General features: G+C 42.5%; 1 protein-coding gene and 1 long non-coding RNA gene across 19 annotated transcripts in view; one reads left to right on the top strand and one right to left on the bottom strand.

Annotated features, from left to right (window-relative positions):
• R3HDM2 (R3H domain containing 2) overlaps window positions 1-26,510 on the bottom strand; it is a 68,562-nt gene that overhangs the window by 16,021 nt on the left and 26,031 nt on the right. The window contains exons 3-16 of one of the 18 annotated variants that reach the window (XM_033440419.2): window positions 25,999-26,022; window positions 24,149-24,190; window positions 22,000-22,086; window positions 21,392-21,518; window positions 20,042-20,120; window positions 19,328-19,387; window positions 18,621-18,761; window positions 18,081-18,189; window positions 15,221-15,316; window positions 12,297-12,328; window positions 12,145-12,198; window positions 7,820-8,052; window positions 5,347-5,513; window positions 1,009-1,110 (exon numbers count right to left, since the gene is read on the bottom strand). In XM_033440419.2, the coding sequence (XP_033296310.1) occupies window positions 1,009-1,110; window positions 5,347-5,513; window positions 7,820-8,052; window positions 12,145-12,198; window positions 12,297-12,328; window positions 15,221-15,316; window positions 18,081-18,189; window positions 18,621-18,761; window positions 19,328-19,387; window positions 20,042-20,120; window positions 21,392-21,518; window positions 22,000-22,086; window positions 24,149-24,190; window positions 25,999-26,022 (1,353 nt within the window). Of the gene's footprint in view, window positions 1-1,008; window positions 1,111-5,346; window positions 5,514-7,819; window positions 8,053-12,144; window positions 12,199-12,296; window positions 12,329-15,220; window positions 15,317-18,080; window positions 18,190-18,620; window positions 18,762-19,327; window positions 19,388-20,041; window positions 20,121-21,391; window positions 21,519-21,999; window positions 22,087-24,148; window positions 24,191-25,130; window positions 25,216-25,998; window positions 26,023-26,510 lie in introns of those variants that run through there. The other 17 variants (XM_033440433.2, XM_049693826.1, XM_049693827.1 and 14 more) reach the window with 17 other exon arrangements.
• LOC125960358 (uncharacterized) lies at window positions 3,787-11,954 on the top strand. The gene is made up of 3 exons (XR_007469932.1): window positions 3,787-3,856; window positions 6,090-6,199; window positions 7,654-11,954. It is a non-coding gene; the product is annotated as an uncharacterized LOC125960358 (long non-coding RNA).

Here is a 26,510-nt window from a genome sequence, read left to right on the forward strand (position 1 = left end):
AGATGGGAGGAAAGAGGGGTTTCTAGTAAAAAAAAGCAGACAGGTGTGATTAACACAAAATTTAAAAAAAATCAGGGCTCCTATAACCATGATAGAAGTTATCAACTATGAGACAAATCAGATCTTCAGAGGATTTGTAGTCAGGGTACGAACAATTTAAACAGCATGTGCTATTCAACAGAAGAGGATATTTTTCATGTAAAATAGGGGAACATTTTAAGTTTTTACCAGTCGTGCCAGAGAAATCTGCAACTATTTTAAAAATAAATTTATTTATTTATGGCTGCGTTGGGTCTTCATTGCTGCGCACGGGCTTTCTCTAGTTGTGGTGAGTGGGGGCTACTCTTCGTTGTGGTGCGCAGGCTTCTCATTGCAGTGGCTTCTCTTGTTGCAGAGCACGGGCTCTAGGCACGAAGGCTTCAGTAGTTGTGGCACGCAGCTCAGTAGTTGTGGCTCTCAGGCTCTAGAGCACAGGCTCAGTAGTTCTGGTGCACAGTCTTAATTGCTCTGCGGCATGTGGGATCTTCCCGGACCAGGGCTCAAACCTGTGTTCCCTGCATTGGCAGGTGGATTCTTAACCACTGTGCCACCAGGGAAGTCCCTGTGTTTTTATTTTTAAAGGAAACTATAAAGAATCATTCTGTACAGAATAAACTGGGTTCCTCAGACATGTCCTGGGAGCAGATGAGATGAAGGATGCACATGGTAGAGAGGATGAGGAGCCCAGGTTAGACCAACATCTGATTTTGTTCCCTGTCCTGAAACTCAGGGGAATTCAGTGTTCTTCTCTGTCTTACATTTAGGCATCTTTTGATGCCTAAAGTACTGTTATGAGGTCACTAGAATGAAGTATAGTTCAGCCTGTGCTGGCCCCTCAAGAAGAAATACCTTCTAACAATGGTCCTCTAAACAGCACAACTGTTTTGCACGGTTGTCACAGACTGACCCAGACATGCCCAGACACAGGCCACACACGGACAAGACAAAAAGGGGGAATGGAGTTTATACCATGTTGTACTGCTGGGGCGGAGAGACTGGCAGAAGGACTTGGGGACAGGAGCCTGGAGAGAACTGAACAGGCTGTGGAGAGGGCTGCAGAGCCGGGACTGGCTGTGGACCAGCAGAGAGACATGTGGAAAGGGAAGAGAAAAGAGAGGTACAGGGAGAGGCATAGGCAGGGGTGGGGGTGGGGCAGAGATGGGGAGGGAAAGGGAAGGAACAACAAGGTTAATCATAAAAGAAATTTCACATGAAAAGTAAAGCTTCTGAGCAGACTGGAGACCAAGTCCAGGACAGCTCATGGTTTTCACATGTCTGACAAATAAGCAATCTCTCCTATAAGTACAGACGCACTGCACACTCTGCCCCATTAGCCACTCAGAACTCTGCAGCTGTTGTGAGCATCTCAGAGCCAGGGTCTGCCACCTGATCCCAAACACAGCTTTTTCCCCAAGTATTTTTCCTGAGCATAGGATTCCTGGGGCGCATAACCCTCCCTGAATGCCCACGTGAGAAGGGATTCCCGCTTCTGTAGGGTCATCCAAGGTCTGGCTCGGCTCTCCCAGGCATGCTCCTGACTTCACACCACAGCTTTCCTGAAGGAAGTGCTCATTCACAAGGATCATCAGCCTCCCAAGGGCAGAGAAGGAAAAATAAGCCAGTTCACACCTACTTCCTCCTGCTCCAGTGATTGTTCTATGCTCCTCCAGGCTGTGAGGGCAGTATGAAAAATGCTCCCATAAGCAAACATGGAGGGATTTAAGAATAAAATATAAATAGCCTAGTTTTAGCTTTTGTTCCTTCAGTCCCTTCACTAGCCTCAAGCAGGAGGACTTGCTTATTAGGAACATGGTGTGTTCTAAACCAACTAATGGGGAGTTATTTTTTTCTCTCTCGTCTTCCCCTCTAGCTATTTCAATCACCTCATCGGTTCTCCAGTCATAGCCTCTGGAGAAGCTATGAAGAGAAGGGGAAATAACACTGATATACATTGTCTCACTTACATACATTATCTCATTACAACCTCACAATAATCCTATAGGGAGAAGAAAACTTGTATCTGCAGTTAAGATAGTAAGGCTCAGGGAAATTAAATCATACACCCAGGATCACACAGCTAATGCAGCAGAGCAGGGATGGGAACCTAGTTCTGCCTGACATATGTTCTTTCCACTCTAGCAGTAGGGAGGAGGTAAAGGAAGAAGTCAAACAAAATTACATAAACATCTTTTTGTTTGTGTAACTCTCCTTCCTCTTTCCAAAGCAGAGTATTAAGAGTTGTGGGGGACCAAGGTATCAATACTCTCCTGCCACATATCTCCTGGGACAGGCTTTCACAGAGGGGACTAACAGTTCCAGAAGCAGAGAGTCCAGGAATTAGAAGACATCCAAGATGGAGAATACTCCTGATATCTGCATTAAATAAAATGTAAGTCATCTTGGCTAGGAAAAAGTTACTGAGAATCCACTGTGTGACGTGGGAGAGAGAATGCTACAGCCTTGAAAATAAGCTCTCGGCTCTCCTGGCACACCTATTTTCTGTAAGCCAGTGGCATTCCAAATATAACTGCTGGCCAAGCTGCTCAGCCTGAGCTACTTGTGCTGGTAACTTTTAGACCCATTTTCTATTATCCTAATCCACTTCTTTCTTGGGGGAGGGCCTGCCATACTTCAGGCCTTACATTCTCTGGGGGACAAGGGGAGGCCTTAGGGACAGGGAAGTGGTAAAACAACTCTGCCTGTTCTTCCTCACATTTGTGAGTTCTGAGTAAAAAGTGAAGAGAGAAGAAAGGATGCTCCTCTGTTAGGCCTCTCCCAACTGAGGAAGGGTAGTGGTAAAGGCAGGCGTCTCAGTGCTATTTTTAAGTTATTCTACCACTACTCTCAGCTACAGTTCTCTTCTTAGAGAGTCTCAAACACCAGTTAGGGAACTTCAAAAAACCACGGGGAAGCCAAAGACTGGCCCTGAGGGATGTGACTGCCACCTACTGGTGACTTCTGGGCTAGATCACTGGCTCTTTGATCCTGACTGGACTCCATGGAGAGGCTCAGCGGACTCCTTCTCAAGAGGTCTACTCTAAGTTAATTGTGCAAAAGGTAGCCACTGGTCCTTTAATCCTCAGTCTCACCCCTTGGCTTCAAATGTTCTACTGATATGTGATATGGAGGCCTACTCTGACGGCAGAGGCCTTCCAAGAAGAGAAAGAGCATAGTTTAGCCAGCACTGTCCCCAGGCCTGGAGCAAATGCTTTTTGCTACAGAGCTAAAGGTTTTTCTTCAAAAGGAAAACCTTTAGAGTAAGCACAGTAGTATATGTGTGTGTGTGGTCACTTCCTCCATCTCTTCACTGTTACGTACCATTTGAGAAACTAAACAGTAAGTATTCTGGGGCTCAGCAACTTGAGTTTGGAGAGCTACCAGTGCTGAGAGACAGGGAAAAAGAGAAAGGAAGGAAGAAAGAAAAAGGCAGTAGGAAGAGGAAGAAAGGGATAAAGAGAATATAAAGGGATAAAGAGAATACCATTATATAATAATATAATGGTATTATATTAGCAGCTACCATAAGTGCTTCAAAGACACCAAAACTTAACCAAGCATAAGATTTTTTAGTTTGGCATTTGTGATCACAATTAATTGCAAGAATAAATTTCTGAGATCTCTGTACCAAATAATTTTCCCCTGTCCCCAGTCTATAGGACCTAACCTAGCACTGTACTGCCTGTGGATGATCAATCAACACCAAGAACTGACCCACTGACCCTCATGATTCAGAAGCAGGGACAGAATCTGAGTAAAAGTTTGGGATTTAGGGCCGGTTACCGGAACATTCTATCTAAAAGCTTTTCAGTCCCCACTGGTTAGTCTCTTTACTTATCTCTTTATCCCCCTCCCACTCTTGCTGTCTGTTTCTAGATATGGATGGAAGGAGGAGACAGATGGAAGACTAAGAGGGAGAAAAGGGAACAGAACTGTATTAAAATACACACATTTCAGAAAACTCAAAAAAACACTGGGACCTTAAAAAAGTGAGACACTCACACAGAAACAGTAGGGGATGACTGGAGGGAGAAGTTCAGAGTTTACTCACAGGTCTGAATTAAGACACAGACAGGGAAAAAAGCACACACACATGCTATGCTTCAGTATGGAGCGAGGTAAGCTAATGTGAATGAGACTTAATGAGGTGGTAGACAGATGGTTGTAGAATAAGAAAGAAAGTCAGGACTACAGAGAAACTGATTTAGGGACTGAGATGAAGGACTTGGAATGATCGACATGTGTGTTACGTTAAGCCACAAAGCAGAGTTTCCTACATCTTCACTGTTCTTTACTTTAGCTTCATTTCCCAATGTATGAATGGGGTCATAATGGGCCATTCTGGGGTGTTTCCACTCCCTGGGGTATCAGGGCTTAGGACTTGCTTCTTGTACCTATGGAAGAGATATATCTGAGGCCAAGCTGGACTAACTGAGCAGGGAGATGAGGGAGCCTGGGAGGTGAAATGAGAACTTAAACTGCAGCAGAAAAGAATATGGACACATTGGCTTCCTGACTACCAGAGAATAAATACTTCAGGATAAAGTACAGGCTCTATTCATGAAGCGCTCTATTCATGGAAGAAAAGAGTAAGTGAAGATCTCAGCATCTCTCCTCAGAGTATTAAGGAGACTTTAAACCTAAAACACCGAGGAGGTTCCAGCTTAGAATAGGATCTGATTCTTATGCTGATGACTTGCATGGTCTCCACAGAAGCAAAACTTAAACCCTAGTTGGTACCAACATCTAACAGGCCAGCAACAGAAGGAGAAAGAGAGAGCTCTTTCTCTCTCAGGAAACAAAGACAACATTGGGGGGTTTTGTGCTTTATGGCAGGGGTTTTAATGAGTGCTATTTCCTTTCCCCCAAACCCCAACATATAAATATTTGTTTATGGGCCAACAGCCATATGAATACACTCAGCTAGACTATGGTAGGAGCTGTGATGTTTTCAAGCTCCATGTATGGATATAGGGAGCAAAATCGCTTTGCTAATTACACAGGATAGAGGGAGACGGAGTACAGTAGAAATGTGGAATAGGGTAGAAGGTCCCACTGACAGTTCTCAGGAGGAAGAGAAGGAAATATAAAGCAAAACAACTCTCAGGGTGACGCTACTAAGAACACTTTGGCCAAACCTCTGCCCTTCCTCTTCTCTCCCCACAACTCACATACAAGAGGTGGGGGAGGGAGTGGCATATCTCCAAAAACAGATCTTTCCTGCCACCCACAGCACAAGAGACATGACTGTACCTCCAGAGCTTGCTTGAATCAGAGTGGAGGGGGCTCTGGCACCGAGTGGTGACTCACCTGTGAGATCATGTGATTATTCAAGGGTGGCTGCTGCTGAGGCGTGGGTGGGAGAGCAGGAAGTTGCTGTTGCGGCTGCTGCTGCTGGGCAGTACAAGGGAGAAGGCCCCGGACAGACTGGGATGAGGTGACCTGGCTGCACACTTCTGGGGCACCTAGCGCCATACCTAAGGCAAAGAGGAGACCCAGCAAGAGTTGTAAGCACAAGCCATGAACATACCCTCCCCTGGGGGAGGGGAGAGGGCTTTCCTCTTTCCTTGCTGTTTTCCTTGTCATCCCTCTTCTGTCCACTCCCCCACTGTCTTGGGCAGATCCATGCATGAGCACAGATGCATTTCAACAGTCCTGCTGACGGGAGTCCTCATCTTAGCAGGTTTCTACTCCCCGGGGACAGTAACCACCTTGACTGTTAATGTTTGGTTCTGGAAATAAACAAAATGTGAAGCTGCTGAGGTACCTTCCCTGGAGTGCCTAGAATCTATCCATCATGATTAGACAGCTGAAAACATGAATGTTTGCTTCCTGGGAAAATATAGATTCCTAGTCCCTTAAGAAACTTGTCTTCTCTTTGATTTCTTCTCAACTTGCAGCATCTCATAAAAGTTGCTGAAGGCAACCTTCAAGCACATGCCTGTGCACACAGCCCCACACACGTTCATCCAACTATTTTCCTCATTTCCAGGCTCTCCAAGTCATGTATGCATTTACACAAAATACTTTTACTGAATATCTACTATGTGCAGGCATTGTATGATGAACTGAGGACACAAAGGTAAAGGGAACGCAGTCCTTGCCCTTGAGCAGCACAGGATCTTCCGACAGGAGATGGACATCCACACAACGATTAAATTTGGTAAGGGATGCATCAGTGATATGAATAAAGTTGTATGAAAGCAAAGATGAGGAAGCATAACTCTTGGGAGGATTAGAGGGAAGAATTTAAAGAGGACGTGGCAGGAGTGATGGGTTTGAAGGATGAATAGAAGGCCTGTCAGACCAAGAGGAGACAAAGCTAATGCCATATTCAAAAAATGGTTGGGAACTCCCCTGGTGGTCCAGTGGTTAAGAATCCACCTTCCAATGCAGGGGACGCGGGTTCAATCCCTGGTTGGGGAACTAAGATCCCACATGCCGCGGGGCAACTAAACCCATGTGCCGCAACTACTGAGCCGGTGTACCACAACTAGAGAGGCCGTGTGCCACAACTACAGAGCCCATGTGCTCTGGGGCCCGTGCACCAGAACTAGAGAGAAGCCCGCACACCAGAACTAGAGAGAAGCCCGCGTGCCACAACGAAAGATCCTGTATGCCGCAGCTAAGACCTGACATGCAGCCAAAAATAATAAATAAATAAATATATAAATAAATAAAAAGAAATGGTTGGAGGGTCAGAGGAGGATGGACGTCTGGAAATGAGACTGAGATGGCAAACTGGAGTCAGGAAGTTATGCTACACTAAGTAATTTGGATTTTATTATGCAGGGAATGCAGAAACATGAATATTTTTAAGAGAGGACTGACATGGTTAGATCTATGTTTTAGATTGGTAAACTGGCTCTAAAAAGGGCTGAGGATAGGGAATTCCCTGGCGGTCCAGTGGTTAGGACTCCACGCTTTCACTGCTAAGGGCCCAGGTTCAATCCCTGGTCAGGGAACTAAGATCCCTGCAAGCCGCACAGTGTGCCCTGCCCCCCACCCCGAAAGAAAAAAAGGGCTGAGGATAAAGCAGGGAAACCGGCATGGATAAAGGCAGAGGCAGTGGGGTTAGAAAGGAGGTAACAGAGAAGGGCAACAGAAACCTAACAGAGGCAAAATCTTTACCACTACTGATGTCTTTTGAGGACAAGACCTACAGAACTTCTAGGACGAAAGTCAAGCAATTCTTCAGAGGCAGAAGGATGGTGAAATAGAGGCTCGCTGGGTAAAAAGAACTAAATACTCCTCTGCTAAGAGCACAGCAGAAATATATGGAGAAGGTTACACAGTAGCTCAGGAGAGCTGAAGGGTGGTTACCAGGCTGGCATGTGGAACATATGTTCCTTCTCAGTGACTGGGCTCCAGAGAAGCAACTGCAGCAGTGTCTCTTAAAGTTCTAGCCTATTGGCTGCTACCAGTTAATTACAGTATTACAAACTCTAAGGTTCCCTCTGCTCTACAAACCTTCTTTATAATCTCAGGGTCCACAGAATGAAAGCAGCCATCATCCTTATTTTAGTACATAACCTGAACCTGGGTTGATAGGGATGTCCCACCTCGGTCAGAAATCAGATAAAATAACCTAATCCCAATCTGTTTTTTTTCTATTAGGTAGGAAGGTTTGAAAGAAGATCAGAGAAGGGACTCAAAAGGACAATGGATCCAAGAAATCAAATTTCCCGTCATCTGGCTGTGTTAGTGTTTTGTTAAAAGGAAATATCAGTGATGTTTTGCAGAAGATAAGCAAGAAATGATGGAAGGAGAGAAGCTGTGTTACCTGGCCTGGAGATCCTTCCTGCACTGCCACCTTTACTGCTCCCGATGCTGTCACCCCGGGTGAGGATAGAGATTCCACTGAAGCTGCTGGCTTTGGTGACAGGGGGCCGCATGCTCCGGACAGAGCCATCAGAGTCCGTGCTGCTCCAAGGCCGTGGCTCCAGGGATTTGAGTTCGCTGTCTGTGCTGCTCTGGCGGCTGCTTGAGGTGCGGCTCAGCCCCTCACGGTTCCCCCTGCATGCAGAGATCGCAGTTGTCAGAGCACCCCTCACCTACCACTTCAGCAGAAGGGCTACGAGAGAGTTCATTTCTATTCTCTCAGTGACAAAGGAGGGGTGAGGGTTGGGGGAGGATGGACACTAACTTCTTGTTAGTTGGCTGGCCAACCAAGACTTGATGGGAGCAGACACAACAAGATCCAGTACAGTAACAAAGAGCACAGAGGCAAATCTGGAAGACAGTGAACTGGCAACTAATTCAATACATCAGACCAGAGGTGGACGGGAAACCACGTACATGATGCTGAGATTGGCTGTGGTCTCTTCCCCTGGCCCTTCAGGGATCCCACACATGCAGTAAATAGTGGGGAGCAGAGGGGTACCAGTTCCTTCTGAGAGTTCTTAAAACAAAAGGACTCCTAGAAGTTACTATCGCTGGAAGGCAGGAGTAGCCAATGACATGGATAAATCCTACAATAGGTCTTCCATATAACACATATCTGAGCCAGCAGAGGTGCTGCTTACGGTCACTTTTTCAGGATTGGGAAGAAGAGTATAGTGGACTAAAGGGGCACTCAGTCTGATAAAGAGAACTCGGTCTAAGAGTCTGGAATCAACCCAACCTGTTTTGTGGAAGTTTTGTGTTAGTATCTGAGAACAATTGGTTCCAGGGTCTCTAAAGGCTGACATCCTCAGCAAGATCAAGCAAACATGCCCTTAGGAGTCAGGATGGCAAAGAGCAGGGGGCTGACTGCGCCTAGATGCTTCCATATTAATAACCCTATTGCCCTAGGCAAGGCACAAGGCTATTGAGAAAAGTGATTCATCCTCTCTTACTTTACTCTGGAAACATCAGGGTTATCCTGATGCTAAAATCACTGTTTGTGATTCTAAACAGCTGTACTCCTCAAGATATATGAGGCTAGCCTGAAAACCCTAAGTCTTGTTGAACTCTTACTGCTTCTTAATCAATAAGCACCCAAGAACCAGGAATTCTCCTTTCAGATCCCCCACCCTCCAACAACTAATGACCTAAGAAAACCAAATGACAATTATAAAGATTTTGGTATGTATACTGGGGGGCAACTGAGCAACAATCATAGTAGCTTGGGTTCCCTCCTTTCCACCACCATCCCACCCAAAGCAAATAGAAAACCCTATCCCAACCCTGGAAGCTTCCAAGACATTAGGCTCAGAGTTATTCTACTAAAGAAAGGTATTTTTCTTAAGGGACTAATGTTAAAGAAAATACCTTTCTTTATTAGAATATCTATTCCAAAGGTACTGTAGGGAAAATGGGCAAAATATATGCTAGGATCACTATTTTAGTTTTTAGCCAATCACGGTGGGCTAAGAACACACTGTCATAGCTGGTTAGGGACATGCTAATTCTCTGAATTCCAAGTAGATGTATATATAATCTCATTGCTTCTCTATGTATAGTTAGAATAGAGAACTGGAAAATACTTTACCCCTTTCTCTTGGGGATGTCAAAAGTAGAATGAGAAACAAGAAATAAGTATAAATCAGGGACTCTCCAGTTGTAGAACCGACCTGAAGTGAGAGCCAATGGCTCAAGTTTACTGAGCGGACTCAATAAAGATGTGTGGGTTTGTGTGATATGGGGATACAGCAGTAGCAATGAATGAGGCTGCTCATTAGACATTAGAACTTGAATTTTGCAAGACAAGCCCTAATGGCCTTTTATACCTAAATCAAACATTTGGACAATTCTGCCATTTACTTTCTTCTTCTACCAGGGATAGACAGGGAATGAGTCAACTTTAAACCACTCTGGGAAACTTGAGCCAAAGTACTGATCCAATTCCCCGAAGACAGTAATGGCCAAGTGCTCAAATGTGGATTGCCTGATGATCCTGTGACTTACCTGGGTTAGTACACTACACCCCTGAGAATTAGAGAATCTGAGTCTGGGCTAGGAAGAGAGATCAGTTCTCTTTCTCTTGCTCTACAACTAAACCTAATCTCTAGTCATGGTTTTGTACTTCACTAAAAATAAGGCAATTAGGGAAAGTTTACCAGATTTAATTCTGAGCAGTGGATTGGGTTGTGTTATGGAGGTGAAGGACAGAGGACATTCACACTTCACAGTCCTATGAAATCAGGAGCTGACTTTGTTTCTACAAGTGAATTAAGTGCTGGTGAAAAGTCCCATTTATTGGGTCTGGGGTAGACAGGCCTGTGGAAGAGGTGACAATAAATATCAGTAAGCCTCGGTGTGGCTTATTAGTGGAGTAGAATCTTCCAAAGAATAGGGAAGTTGCCATAGTTACTGCCAATGTGGATGATGGAATCTGGTGTTATGAGCGTTTGTTTCACACACCTGGGAAGAAAGGTTTAAAGCAGTTAGAGAAGATCTGCTTCTAATCATTTGAATTCTGGACTAGTACCCAAATAGAGGAAGAAGTTACCCCCTTAAGAGTCAATGGAGCTACAGTTTAGATGACCTAGATCTTTAATCAAAACTCAGTATGGAAAGCAGCCACTTAAAAGGAGGTCTGCATAGGAGAGGACTGCACCTGCTCACTAGATCCTTCAAGCTATTGTCTGCACAGTTTGATGTAGTTTGATGCTCCATGGCACTAATAAGGCCATCATTCTCAGCAGTGAATTAATTAGGGGTGATGTTTGTAGGGAGCTGGTGTAGTGTGGCGAAAAGAACACGGGACAAAGAGTCAGTCTCAGTTTTGCCATTAATAGCCATGTAAACTTGGGTTAGCTACTTAATCTCTCTGCTTTTGTTTTCTTACATGTAAACCAGCTTACCAAATCAGGATACTGAGAGAATTCAATCAGATACAGTATACTTCGGCAACCATAAAGCACTGTGCATTGTCACACGCAGGAGTTAATTTAAAACTTCTGTTTACTATAGGTATTCTGGGATGTTTATGGAATATGATTGTTTTTTTTTAAGGGGGACTCCACTATCTATCTTGACCACCACCAACAATGCAGAGCCCTTCTGCCTGGGCTTTCAGATGGACCTCAGGGCAGCCTGCTCCAGGAAAAAGAGTTCAGAGATGTGGAAAGGGAGATAAATCCTCCATCCCAAGAAGGGGAAATCTTGCTATCCCAATTTCCACATGATTTAACTAGCTTTAGAAAGGACAACAGGGAAAGGACTACTAAAGTACTGGGAATGAGAGCTCTAATATGTGTTAGTCAGCTCCTACCAAGCTTAGGATTGAAAAAGAGATAAACCCTTTGAAAAGGGTGAGACCTGAATCCTAGTATTAAATACTCAGGTTTTCTGTACTCTATAGTTTTTCTATTGGTAACATGGAAAGAATATACTTAAAATGAGTTAGTGCCAGGATGCGGTCCTAAAATGCTTCTCTCACCACTGCCTTGTGTAATTGTCTGGGGTGGGACTGAGAGACTGAGAGGAAAGGGTGATTCTCATGACTGCTTTGTGGAAAATGGAGAATATGAGGCACTGGAGAGGTTAGTATAGCAGTCTTCACCAACATTAAGGATAAACCATGGACAATCATATAAAAGACATGCTCTAAGTCCATTCTAAGGCAGACAAGTTCTTTCTGAGATCATCTTACGCATTACATTGTCCCAAAGAGAAAACTACATAGACAGAGGTGTTTGTATGTTTTTTTATATGGATGTGTGTATTATTCTTTCTTAAGGATACAAAACATTCCCTATGCCGGGTCAGGGATAAACTCTTCACATCTTTCCATAGATTCGGAAAAGGTAGCCAGAAGACACCCGTTCTTTTACCTCAATATATATATATATGTTGAAATCCTCCAGAAATGCCCAATTCCAGCAAACTTCTGGGATAGAGCAGTACCTATCCTAGACATACTTATTTGGTCCCCTTCACCACCTATCCAGGACTTACAATGAAATCAGCAACAATAAAAATAAAGTCATTGAGCAATAGCCATTTTTTTTCTAATGGGGAAAAATATCCAATGTTGCAAATACCACAAATTGACTTATTCCACAAGCAGCCATGCATGGAGCAAACTCACTCCGCTGAAAAGATTAGAGCAAAACAAAATAAAATTAAAAAAACAAAACAAAACAAAAAAACAAGGAGAGATAATAGACCAAACAGAGGTACCTAAAAATTTGCCTTCTCTTGTGAGAGCTAGAAGAAAAGGCTTCTTTGGAGAGTCTGTTGGTTAACATCAAAGAAAAGCATCATTACAGGATTATATTAACCTCACTGACAAAGCTCAATGAGAAGCAGGGAACATGCTAAGTGGTACTAACCTGATGTCATTTAGATATCCGTTCTGGCCAGTCTAGGTGAAGGGGAGAAAACGGAAAATAACTTATAAGAAAACAGCATGGCATAACCAAAAAGTGTGTCCATGATGCTATGAATACCCAAGGTCCTCAAACCAAGCTCAACCCCAACAGGGAGAGAGGGAACAGCGACAGGATGACCCACACCCACACACCCAGTCTGACTTCTCACCTTTAATGGAAAAGAGCATTCGGCATTTTTAGCCTTCCCACAGAGTGTTTAAAAAGAGAGGTCAATAAAGGTAGGAGTATGGAAAGGAGAAAGGAAAGTATTAACCTAACTATTATTTCTTTTTTAGCTCTAAATTTACTCTCTCTAGAGGTAAGCTGAGCATAATAATTGGTGTGCTTGGTCCTAAAGAGTGTATTCAAAGGAAGGGAAACGGGACACAAGAGAAAGAAATTTAGTTTTTTTGGAAACCATCCTCAATGACTATCCCACTTCTGTCCTCTACACTGGCCAAAATGAAAGACATTCTGACCTGAGACCCAAGGGGAGTAAAAAATTGGGGAAGCAGGTACTTTTCAGAGCCTAGAAAAAATGAGAAAATTAAAAGCCTGAAACATTCCTTTTGGGGATCATTTCCTGACAAGGCCATTGAGCTGCTGAGTGAAGTGAGCATTATGGTGGACTCCTGAGCCTTAGAAAAAGGTAACAAGAGTATTTAGCTGCTGAGCACAGGGGGCTCCATGCAGAGCAGAGCCTATGTGGGGCAGCTTTCCCAATATACAGCTCAGGCTCCAGAGGAGGCTGCAGCAGCAGCATTTCCATCCAAACACCCTTCTTGCCACTCCCCTTTTATTTGGACCGCCTCTTCCTCCCCTCTGCTGCAACCTACAACTCCACCCTTAAGCAGTTCCCTTTGACTGGCCAGGTTCTTTCCTCTCCACATGAGAATCTTTGGCATATAGTGGGCTTTGGCCATTTTTCCTTGCCTAGACCTTTTGAGATTCCTGATACCTCTACCACAGCAAGGGTTAGGAAGTGCTGAAATGAAAGTGATAAATCCATAAGGACTTAACAAAGAATACATATATTAGTAGAGGCTTGAGAGACTAGATATCAGAGAAAAAAGGAGAGAAGAGCTAACTTTGACTTTGTTATGGTTGTAGATAGATATATTCCAGTGTTGTTCATAACAAGCACTAATATCCTATTAAAAGTTGCTTGTGCTTTCAGAATGGCTTTGCTAATGGCTGGCATGGTGGGAAAGTCATTTTCCATGTGTCAGTGAAGCAGAGGAGCATATCACAGATAGCTATGCTATGATGTCACTGGAACTTCTTAATCTAAAGAGCCCAGAGCAGAGCAAGCTATTAAGAGGTGGTTTACTTTAGGGGTTAAGAGCGTGGACTCTGGAGCCAGACTGCCTGAATTCAAATACCAGCTCTTTCACTAACTAGTGGTGTGATCTTAGGTTACTTAACCTCTCCATGCCTCAGTCCCTCATTTATAAAATGAGGAAAATAATGTAACCTATCTCACAGGCCTAGTGTGAGGATTAAATAAATTAATGTGCACAAAGTGCTAAGAACAGGGTCTGAAAGATAAAAAGCACTATATAAGTGTTTGCTATTAACATCCACCATCCTGCCCTGTCCACAGTTTAGGGTCATCACCAGCCGTAGTCATGTACAAATGACCTCTCTCCTCTCATTCCACTCAACTGATTTGCAGATAAAGTTAGAAAACCGTCTTTGGGCTATAGCTGGATAATTTGGAGGATGGATTTTTCTGACTCAGAATGGAAGACTACAAAACATAAGATAAGAAGATTCCTTCTCCTTGGACTTTGGGCCAGAAGGTTTGTTGTGTATCTGTCCACAGTGAGGCTCCTTGGAACACTTGGGTCTCCTGAGACAATGGAACAAGTTCACAGAGGAGTTCAGTTTTCTAGAAGTTAGAGACAATATTTTTCTGAACTAGGTGATGATGAGAAGATATATATATTTTTGTCTTGATGAGGGAGGGGAGAGTGGGAAAATGGGAGGCGAGTAGTGTCTATCTAAGTATATTGATTAGAACTGGCCATCTTTTGATGACAAAGGGAGGCTGGCTCTTCTTCCTCTGTTTGCTACTTTGACTCTAAGATAGTGCTGCTATCTGGATCATACATTTTCCGGAGATTTGTTTCTCTCTTGACCTTCCTGAGTTTCTCCTATACTTCTGTTCAGTCTGGTAGGCAAAGGCCACCAGATACAGGGGTACCAAGTATATCTGATATGGCCCACAATTCTTAAGAATAAAGTTGCCTATAATAATCCATGTTGCCTTTTGGCCCACGGAGCAGTCCTACTCTAAGAAACAAGGTAAGAAATATAGGAAGGAAGAGACTTCCTATTCAGGTCGAGACTGTAGGGAATAGTGAGTGGTACCCTCTGTGCATGTGGAATGTGGAGCTCAGAGAATGGATGCCACATCTGTGCTCTGATAATCACCAACATAGCCTAAAAATGAGCCTGGCCAAACAAGATGAATGTATAGGCTGTGTGGACACTAAGTCTTCCACTTAGAAGCAAAGATGCCTAAAATGGACAGCGGAAGTGAACGAGGGTAAGCAGGAGGGTTTGACGGGCAAGATTCAGGGCCCTTCCATAAGCCCTGCCAAAACCATTTCTATTGTCAGTCTAATCATATCTACCAAATTCAGCCACTCCATTTGTTCTCTTTATATGCCACATGCATTAAAAATAGTAAGAATAAAAATCTGCAGCTTCCTAATAAGCCACATTTAATTTTAGAGATCAAATATGGGACTGGCTGATGTTGGTTAAAAACAAAAGCAGAAAAAAACAACAAAGCATTTATGGAGGTTTCATTCCATTCACAGTTCCAAAGATTAAGAGCTAAAAGCTAGGGGCTGACAACTCTCAGAAGCTACACTTACCTCTCGGGCAAATATTCTCTCTCGGACCCTTTGATATTCCTCCTCTCTCTCTTCTATTGACTTGCTCCTCCTTCCATCCTGCAATGGAACTCTGATCTAGATCGATGAGCAGAATTAAGCTAGTTAAGTTCTCCTCGTACTGCAAGCTCACTGCACACCAGCAAGGAAGAGAAACCGGGAGAGTTTATAGTTGCCATCAAAAAAATGGAAAAAAAAAAAAGAAATAAAATTTCCAGTGTTGGACAGGTTTCACTGGGTACATCTGACCATGCAGTTTGGGAGATCAGGTTTTCTGGATGGTTGGGGCCTCTCCATCTCCCCACCCCCCCAACCAACCAGAGTATCAAGAACAATAACTTTTTATAAGGATTGGGTTGCTTCCTTGTGTAATCAGGTACTCTCCAATCAGTAAGGATGAAGAGAATAGCCCAGGGAATAAAACATTGCTTTGGAGGGAAAGCAAGGGATAGGAGGAAGCTAGAGAGGGAGAAGAAACAGGTATTTAGCAGAGCTAAATTTAGAAGAGTTTTTACAGAACTAGCACCTGACATTATCCCTTTTTTAGTCACTAACGCCATGGCCTGTAGAACCAAGTCACACACAGCTCAGCAAAGAGGGCCTTGGAAGTGAAATCCCAAGGGCGAAGCTAAACTCAGAGCTTAAGCATTTTTCCTCATCTTAACTATAGCTACTGGAGGGAGGGAAAGAGAGAGAGTTTACAGAAATAGAGAAGAAAGAGAACAGAGCAACACAAAGAAGAAAAGAGAAAGAAAAGGAGAATAGAACAGAAAGAAGGATGGACAGAGAAAGGACCAGACAAATGAGATACGGTAGAGAAAGGGGAGAGGTAGAACGACAGAAAGGGATAAGAAGTAAATGGAGGACAGAGAACCTTACACTCTCTGAAAAATGCAGTGAGGTGACTAGAGGGGATGGCTGGCCAGACCACCACCTCTGGCTAGCCTACGACCCAACTCTCCACCACTGTCTTTTCCTCTTAGCCTGTGAGTTGTGAGCACTGTCCTGGGTAGGATGTTATAGTGTCCTTTTCCATACTGCTCTTTAAGGCAAGGTGCTCTGAGGGAGATAAGTCATTAAATGCATGTCATCAGGTTATAAAAGATTCTGACCTTCCATCCAGAGGCTTTCAAAGTTTCAGATGAAGCAACCAAGGAGACTGCTCCTCTAGGCTGATCTTCCTGGACTTCACCACTCTCCAGAGGAAAGCATAACTTCAGGAGTATCAACTTTTGACTAGATGTAGTTCTCACTAGCCTAAATAACCTAAATTCTGCTAAACGTCCTTTTACAAATCCCATTCCAAGAAGACATAGGACCTCGAGGTGCTTTACTGTCCTTAGCCCCTAGCACTGGTAAACCAATGGCAGAATAGGAAGAGCGTTGGGCTTTGAGGTCAGGCAGAATCTAAGCTCTGCTACCTCTGAGTAATGTCACTTAAGGCAAGTAACTTAACATCTCCTAGCTCAGTTTTCTTATATTTAAAGTGGGGCTAATAACCCCCATCTGGATTGGGTTGTGTGGAGGATTAAAAGAGATAATGCATATAATGTGTTTAGAACAGAGGCTAGTTCAGGGAAAACACTCAATAAAATAGCAGTTACTGTGTTTATTATTAATATTACCGACAGACAGTGCATAGAGCCTATCCTATTATGGATCAAGCCTGAAGCTGAGAGATGAAAAGTTCACAATAGGATGAGTTTCCATTCCACCCCAATATGCCTCTAGGCCTGAATAATTCCTGATCCACAGAAAAAGGGTTTTGGGAAAATGGAGAGAAGGGCATCAGGATGGAAAGGCTCTTTCTTGTTTTTTAAATTTTATTTGTCTTTTTGTATGTTTCATTGTTTCCAATCTGACCCAGCATGTTTGTCCACGATAGATAATGGCACTTTTCTCAAAAGGACTCCCTCAAATACTCAGGTAGCAAGCAGGAAAAGTCCTGGTCTCAAGACCATACAATATCCAGAGAAAACTAATTTTGACTCTAGAGGTAAGATATTATTATAGTTATTATTAATTAGCAAGACTAAATATTGGCTTTACCCAACCATATTCTTTAAACCTTAATCCTGGTTCTCTACCTAACCTCCTTTGGAGGCTAAGCAGAAGCAGGCTGGATCTTAACCCCATGAAGCTAGGAAAACTAACCCCCAAACATCACTATCTGAAGGATGGGCTAGAAACCAGGGCAAAAGCCAGGCCCATAAATGAAGGGATGGGGCAGACTTTTCACTTCTTATTCCCACAGGAGTGGATCAAAAACCTGCCTGAGGTTCCCAGCATCAAAAGCCAAATTAACTCACTCACCTTGGTGGAAGAAGTTGGGAAAAGAATAAGGAGTTTGCAGAAAGGGATCAGAAACACCTTTACAAGTGGGTAAATTAGATAACAATTTTGCAAGTTCAAGGCTAGCCCTGAGATAGGAAGAGTGGAACTGGGATAAAGTAGCTTTGGGTGGTTCCCAAAGAAATCCAGAACTATTAAAGAAAAAAAGAAGGGAGCCATCAGCTGAATCAAGGCTGAAGCAGGGAGGGACCTTGCTTTGTCCCAAAATGAAGTGGAGTTAGAAGTCAGTGGCAGAACCAGGGAGTTCCAGGCCAAATGAGAAAACCCAGCAAACCTCAGCACCATGTCTCTCTGGGGCTAAGAGGGTGGCATTTAGCTCAACAAGTGCAGTTAGTCCTCAACATTAAGCCAAAGCCAACTCAGTATAGCTCAACACTTTTTTCCACACTGAGATATTACGAGTTTTCTCCATCCCACAAAAATTCTTCTCCCCTCCCAGTTTCTCTTACTGAAATCTCTCTGTATAGACCCAACCCTTTCCATTCTTCACCTGGTTATCATCTCGGTCCATACTGGCATCATCTCTCTTGAGAATGAATCTCTGCTGAAATTCTGTATTCTTCTCATCCTTTATATGTTCTGAGAATCTCTGTTCAGGGCTGGGATTGGGAGAGAAATGTGGAAGGAAGGGAAGAAAGACTCTTGTCAGGAAGCAGACCTCCTAGTATAGTTCTCTTAAATTCTACAACCCCCACCCAGGGGATTTCTGAAGTCAGGGATCCAAAAAGTCACATGAAAGTTTTAAAGAAATCCTCTGGGACTGTTCTTTATACATCTATAACTTATCTTCTTCCAAAATTTTACCTGTCCTATCACTAAAGGTGAAGAGAGGCCAGAGCCAGTCTTCACAAAACACTAGTGCCTCTAGCATCTATTTCGAAGGCCTCACGAAGAGTAGAAATTGATAATATAACCCACCCTCCCTCCACTGTCCCCTCTCCAGAAAGAGAAATCTTGATCCTACGCCTTCCTCTTCCATCCCAGAGGCTATCCCAGGAAAGTCTTCCCAATCTGTGGTTTCCTCCCTTACATTCTTGTGTTACTGGTTTTGTTGATGATGACAGCTTTTCCAGTTTGGTCAACATTGTGGTCCATCCCAAAATAGGCAGCTACCCGATGTAATAGCATCCGGTGATATGAGGTCATCTGAGGGAACTTCTTGAACTGGTTGCTGCAGGGAAACCCAGGGGGAAAAAGTGAAATAAGGACAAGTAACAGCAATAACAGCCAATTGTAATTTTTCTTACAAGTGTTGAAAGTGGGGAATTTCTTAGGAGAAAGAGACATTATTATAAGGAAGATGATGGTAACCAAAGATGGTAACCAAAAAGGTTCTCTCAACTTTATCTACAGTATTTTGTAGATCCCTCTGACCCACTATCCTCATTAAGACTACTCCTTATGCAATAAGCCCTAGGTCTCACCCACCTAGATGATATTCTACAAAGAAAAAAGGGAAAAACTTAAGAATAGTGAAATATGGGATAAGGGCTAGCTGCTAAATTTTTTTCAACTCAAGTCTAAGCAATAACTTAAAAACTTCATTTAGTTTCCACACATACACTTTTTGATCCATTCTGATTACTTCTCCCCAACTCCTTTTGGTTCCCAGTGAGTTATTACTTCCAAATTCAGACTTTTAAGGGAACGATGAAAGAGGGATATCCTAAAATTTTACCTGAATTTTTTTCCAGTACCCCTCCCACCTCTAATGTGTATTTCATTCAAGTAACTTACTTGTTGTCATTAATAAAGTCCAGAATCTCCTGTTCTAATTTTAGCAGCATCATTCTGTCCCTGTTTAAAAAAGATTAAAACAAAACAAAACAAAAGGCAGCCCTCCCATAGACATTGAAAGCAAGGATTGAAAACACAGCCTGCTCACTATACAAGCTGAAGGGACGGATAGATCCAAACCCTGAGAGTGGATCAAAAATGCAAAGGCTGCTGAGCCTCACTGCCCTGTCTTATGTTACTTTAAAAAAGAAAAACAATCAAGCCTCCTAATAATGTACTTTATTTTCCTTGTCAGAAACCTAATTCTGTTGCCAGTCATATTCCTATAAACACATACTTTATACTTATAAATCTAATCATTGTTCTATACTCCATCTGGTTATTTATAGAATTTTTAAACAAGTATGATTTAGCTTTGGTACAAATCAATTATTTTTTCTTCTGTGCTTTTTAATTGTATTCTCAAGCCTTCATATTTCTTTGTCTGCATTCTTCTTCCAAATAATTTTTCTCAACTCTTCTGGAAGCAGGAACCTCAATATGAGGGTATTCTGAATCTCCAACAGAATATAAAACTACTCTGGAGAGAAATGGTGTGTCAGGGGCTAGGCATCCTGGATTCTAATAATGGAAAAATTCTGAGAAGCTATTTGGCCTCTTGGGTATTCTGCTGGTCCTGGCCCCTTTCCCCCTTCCATCAAATCATGTTATTACCTTGGGTTCTTTTTCAGTGTATTTACAAGAAATTCATGTAGGTCTATTCCAGTGGAGTCCGTATATTCTTGACTGGAGTCTAGAACACCACAGTGAAATAAATTAAAAATAAATGAAACTGTCTTGCATGATCTCTAACCCCAAGCAGAAGCCCACAACCTGATCAGGAGACATGAGAACAGGAAAGGAGAATCAGACTTCAGGATTTTTAGCTTAAAAATCAGAATGACCTTGATTTGCCAGCCCCTCAAAATTCCCCATGACAGTGATATAAGGTGGAATCTGGGTCACAGTGTTACATTCGTATTACATTGAAAAGCCACCTTGCCAACAATAAGTATTTATGGAATGTCCAGACACAAACAAAGGTTTTATTCTAGTTAAGGAAAATAAATTCTAGGTACGGACAAACAGGGCTGAATTTTCCAGAATCTCAGCATCATATAAAGAATCATATAAAGAATCAACAATCAAATGTTGATTATTTATATGATTATTTATATTTATTTATAAAATTTTAATCCTAAGATTGCCTTTTTCCTCTTAATTATCATTAAAATTTTTTAGGGGGGGCTTCCCTGGTGGCGCAGTGGTTGAGAGTCCGCCTGCCAATGCAGGGGACACGGAGTTTGTGCCCCGGTCCGGGAAGATCCCACATGCCGCGGAGCGGCTGTGCTCGTGAGCCATGGCCGCTGGGCCTGCACGTCCGGAGCCTGTGCTCCGCAACAGGAGAGGCCACAACACTGAGAGGCCCGTGTACCGCAAAAAAGAAAACAAAAAAAAATTTGAGGGGGGGCCGTACCGCACGGCTTGTGGGATCCTAGTTCCCCGACCAGGGATCAAACCTGGGTCCCCAGAAGTGAAAGCGTTGAGCCCTAACCACTGGACCGCCAGGGAATTCCCTTAATTATCATTTTTATGGACCATGTCTTTTGGCTACCAGCCCAAGAATTTAAATCCAAAGAGGGCTTAATAATTACATGCAAATTTACATTATTAAAAAAAAATCACTCCAAGCATCCCCAAACCAAAATATAAATATTATCTAGAGAATCTGCTACCAGTGATGATCCATCACTATTTATTCCAGAGCAAAAATAAAATCAGAATTGACTACAATGTCCTCCCCTATGGGTAGCCCAGTGTTAATGGAATAGCTCTCTGTCAGCCCTTAAGGCAGGGCTGGATAAAGCAGCAAAGAAAGTAACTTAGTTAGGCACCTCCCCAAACAACGATGAAGTCAGCAGGACACTAGGAACTGTTGGGCCGATAAGGTCAGTGGGAAGATGGAAGGAAAAGGCACTGCAGAGCCAGGCCCCAGGAGAGATGAGAAAGGGGGAAAGTCTTCACCTCTAGACAGCATCTTCCTTGGGACCTTTTCTTTGTTTTTGTCCTTGTCTTCCTTTTCAGAGACATCCTTTGTGGACTTTTCTTCCTCCTTGTCAGAGGGGCAGCTGATGTGCAACTGAATTATATCCTTGGACAAGGGGAAAGAGAAATATAATCAAAGGGGAAAACAACTCTCCTGCAGCCCTTTGAAATCTCAAAGAAGGCAAATCTTAGGGTGGCAGCATTCTCTTACGAAAGAGAATATTTTGTTAATTAAATTGTTTTAGCTTTTGTTCTACCAAAAGGGTAGAGGCTAAGCTTTTTCTGTCAACAATCACAGCCTACTGTATGGAAAGCTCAAGTTATGCTTGCTGTTCCTGCCATAAGAATTGGAATGGAAATGGTTCTAACCACCAGAGGGAAAGGTGTGGGTCTGCATCATCCTGGGTGGCCCAGGTGTGAAGACCTATACTTCATGCTCTCACCCATGCCCTTATTTTACTGCAGCAGCCTGTTTTGAAGCTCCTCTACCCTGATTTCCAAGCCTAATGTTGATGCCGTGGATGCTACACCAGTTTAGCAAACAACTGCCAAACTCAAAGCTACACTTACTCTTATAAAGGACCTACCTGGGTTTCTAGTGGCCCGTCAGCAAACGGGGCAGAAGACTCCTCACACACTGCAAGGCTGCGCACCAACTTCAGCTTGGAATTAGACTGAAAAAAATAAATACACATACATATTCCCTTGGTGGACACTGGGAAAGCTTTTGGCTGAATAAAGGGCATTCTCTTTTGCTCTGTTAGTTGCTTCTTCCATAAATAGGGTTTTTTTTTTTTTTTTCCCTTCAAACAGGTCCTACTCATTCATTCCTGATTCACTTGAAAGATAATTCTCTTGCTCACAACAGTAGATATATAAAAACAAAACAACTACTTTGGACAGATGATAGGAAAACCACTTTGCTTAGCTCTCCTCTCTCTCTAGCTCAGTGCTCCAATATCACACTCAGAAGTTTACTGAGAATACACAGCAGCAGAGCTTAGTAGAAAGACTGGATTTAAGAACCAGAAGTCCTAGCTTCAACTCCTGGTTTGAGGTATGAGATATTGAGCAAATTACTTGACCTCTCTGGGTCTCTTTTTGGTCCTCAATAAAAGCGGGATAAAAATGCTTAAGGGGTTGGTGTGAGAATTAGATTATATAAGGCATGTAAACATATGTATCATAAATAGTGCCTAGTATAAAGTAGACGATAAATGCTAAGTGACTCTAAACCTGAGGTGGCAAGGGTATGGAAAGAAGTGTCTAAGAAAAAAGTAGAAAGAAAGAAAACTTTCTAACATTTGGGATTCAATGTGACAACTAATCCACTTGGTTTACTTATGCTGGCTGGAGAATCCCCAAAAGATCTGAATTCCACTTTATAAATCACTGCTCTCCTAGGTATCTCCAAAGTCAAAAATTATAGTGACTCATTAGAAATCTACCTATAAACATTTATTGAGAGTTCTTACAATAAAATCAAAGTTTACAGTAAATACAAAAGCACAAAACATGGTATGTGTGGTCCAGGTAGCACAGTATAGTGAAAAGAATTTGCAAGTCTGAAGAACTGACTTCAAGCCTAGTTTTGCCGCTTTCTAATAAATGTCCTCTGTCAAACTCACTCCAACTCTATAAGCTCAAGCTTCCTCCTCTGTAAAATGGAAATAATAACGATAATAACTGTCTTACTTATTTCTAAGGTTTGGGGGGAAGTGAAGTAGCAGAGAACACCCTCTGTTTTTTTTCTTTTTGGCCGTGCCCCGCAGCATGCGGGATCCTAGTTCTCTGACCAGGAATTGAACCTGCACCCCCTGCGTTGAGTGGAGTCTTAACCACTGGACCGTCATGGAAATCCTGAACACCCTCTGTTTTAAACTTTACTGTCAAGCCCATCACTGTGGATTAGGCCATGTAAGGCAAGCCACAGAGCCAATTTATCATACATCATAGTCTTCTTCAAACCCAAGCCACATACTGGCTGGGACACTCCCAAATTCTGCCATTATTTTTCAAGGGGAAAGGGGTGGACACCCTTAATTATTACTTCGATGTACAATTCTTCCCAATGTAAGAAAAGTTTAATATTTTACTGTTCCCTAATTAAAATTAAAAAGCTATCACACACTAACACCTATAGTCCTACCTGATAACACTGCTTAAAATAATCTGTGATGTACTAATTTTATCATACAATGATTAAAAACAAAATCTTCCTCTTTGCCCCAACCTAAAAAGTGAATCAAAACAAAACAAAACGAAACAAAACAAAGCCTGTATTTTTAGGATGTCCAAAAATGTTGAATCATTTTACTAATGGTAGAGGATTTATCTTAAAGAAAATTCACATGGCGAAAAACCCCAAAACTGCTGGGAGGCAAAATAAGAGAGCCAGAGATGAGCAGAGAAACTGGCATTACAGCAGAACCAGTACCAGTGTGCTCAGGCTTTGTTTGTGGGAGGCTCTGGCTGGGTATCCTTTCAGGTATCAGAAATAGACTGTGACTGAACTAAAGATAATGGAGAAAAATAAAGCCAGACATTCCAATAGGACATATGTATATGTGCGTGCATGTTTGTGCGTGTGTGTATGCATGTTCACAATCAGGGTACAAGGGACAGGCAAACTTTGCCTATATATAATCCAAATAAACTAGTTATTAGTGATAAGTCCATTTGTGCAATGTTCTACTAATAACACTAGAAAAGAAGCTATAGAGGAAGGGCTCTCACCTTGGCTCTTTTCCTGGCATGACCGTGGTTGGATGTCCGCCTCTGTTAAAAGGGGATTAGAAAATATTAAAGGTGGGGGAAATAAACACTTAAGTTAAAAGCAATACAAGTTTACAGAGAAAAAGCACTAACTTTAAAACCATTATAATAGCCAAACTATGATGAGACCCAGTTGTTGTGGTTGTCCCCTATGCTACAACTCTAGCAGCTGTGACATGGAAGGGACCACAGGCCACCTACAGACAAACCACCATTCACCATGAAGATAAAGAATAGAAAGACATTGACTGGTTGGCCTATTTCACAGATTGATAAAAATTACTTTTGGATAAACCAGGGAATCCTCTCCTGATTAGGATGCTTCTGGAAATGTCACTACCATAGCACAACAGAGTGTTTTTTTCCCAAGCTTGCTAACAGGAGCCTATTTAGCCCATAGTGGGTGTGAAATATGGCTCCTAACCATCACTTAAAATAACACCTTTATAGGACAACACATTGAGAGTTCTAACTTGAGATACTCAAAAGACCTGTCCCTGTGGCTGCAGAAATGGAATGAAGGCTCTTATTGCCAACTGCCTACCTCCCTGAATATGAGAATTCTCCCAGCTAAGCTCCTGGTGCAGGCTCTTATAGCCTGTCTGGGTCATGGATATAAGATGGGACAGGATAAAAAGAAGGGAGCATGGAAGATGTGGATAAGACCTCCAGAGCAAAGGGAGGTAAGTAAGGAGAGCGAGTAAAGAGCAGGATAGAAGCTGAGGAAGATGAAGAATGAGGGCCTGAGGTGGGATGAGGGAAAGAATGACTAATTAATTGGTAAGGTTTCGAATAGCTGAGAAGTCAAAATGAGGACTTTCGGGAAGAGGCTGGGTGACACTTAGGGCTTCTAAGATGTTTGGAATGGAACTCACTGCCACTGAGGTGTGGAAAAAACTGAGGCTGGTGGGTGGAGGAGGGGAAACAGATGGAGGCAGAGTACCAGCATGGTCCTGGGTAGGTGAGGATTTCTTTCCTTTGTCCTCTTCACTAGTTACCAAACAACACTGCTACAATGCAAAATGGAGAACCGGAAATGTGGATGGAAAAAGTGAGAAATGATGGTGAATCTGGTCAGTGGCAAGATCTGTTATAATAAAGGAAGAATCATAGTCCAGGAATATGAAGCAGTATTTGTCACTATTTTTTTCAAATAAGTTATAACATACATACGACACAAACATTCAAGAGTTATAATGAAGGTATGCAGAATAGTAAGTCTCCTTTCACATCTGTCCCCCAGCTACCTGGATCTCTCCTAAAGGATCAACTAGTACTGAATTTCTTGTAATCTTTTACAAGAGATCTTTTATGCATCTATAAGATTATTGTACATGTGTACACACACTTTTTTTTAAACCAAATAGACGGATATTGTACACACTGCCCTAAACCTTACTTTTAAACTTTTTTCAAGGATACCTCCATAGAAGAGACACTGTTTTTCTTAATGGCTACATGGTATTCCATCGTGTGGCCATACCATAACTTATTTTACCAGTCCCTTAAACTGCACCATTTAGGATGTTTCTGACCTTTGTTAGTATAAATAATGCTTCAATGACCATATCATTGAGTATATCTACAAATATGGTATAGTCCATTTAAAAATTTTATATTTAAAAATTTTATAAAGTATTGCTAAATTGCCCTTCAAAGAAGTTATACAAATTTATAACCCTACAATGTATAAATCTGCTTATTTCTCAGAATGCATAATTTTCATTAAATAGTCAAACACATACTGAAAGCCTAATATGTATCAGGCACCATGCTAACTACTGGAGGATACAGAGATAAAAGACACAAACCTTGTCAAAAAGGAACTCATAATCCTGTTGGAGAAGACAGACAAATAGACAATTACAATACAGGACATTAAGTGCATTACAGAGGTACTCATGGAGTGCTAAAGGAGCACAAGTGTCTAACTCAAACCTAGGAATTCACAAATTCACATGTTCACAAATATTGAGTGCCTGCAAGGAACTGTGTTGGGCCCTGGAGGTACAAATGATGAGCCTAAACTGACCTGGAGGAGGCCAGGGAAAGAATACCACGGAGGGCATTCTAGGCAGAGAAAACATGTGTAAAAGCATGCTTTCTCCAAACTTTTCAGGGGCCAGCGAATCAGTTAATGCTGGAGCATAGGATTCCAGAGGTGGATGGATGGCAGGCAAGGGCTAGGTCACAATATGCCATGCTGACAAATCTGGGACTTAGCCTAGGGCAAGGAGACACACAGAAACTCTGGAGAGAATTAACACAATCAGATCTTTATTTCACAGCCATCTTTCTAAAGCAGTATGGTAGCTGAATCAGA

This window comes from Orcinus orca, chromosome 11 (genome assembly GCF_937001465.1).
Source record: "Orcinus orca chromosome 11, mOrcOrc1.1, whole genome shotgun sequence".
Classification (NCBI taxonomy): Eukaryota; Metazoa; Chordata; class Mammalia; order Artiodactyla; family Delphinidae; genus Orcinus; species Orcinus orca.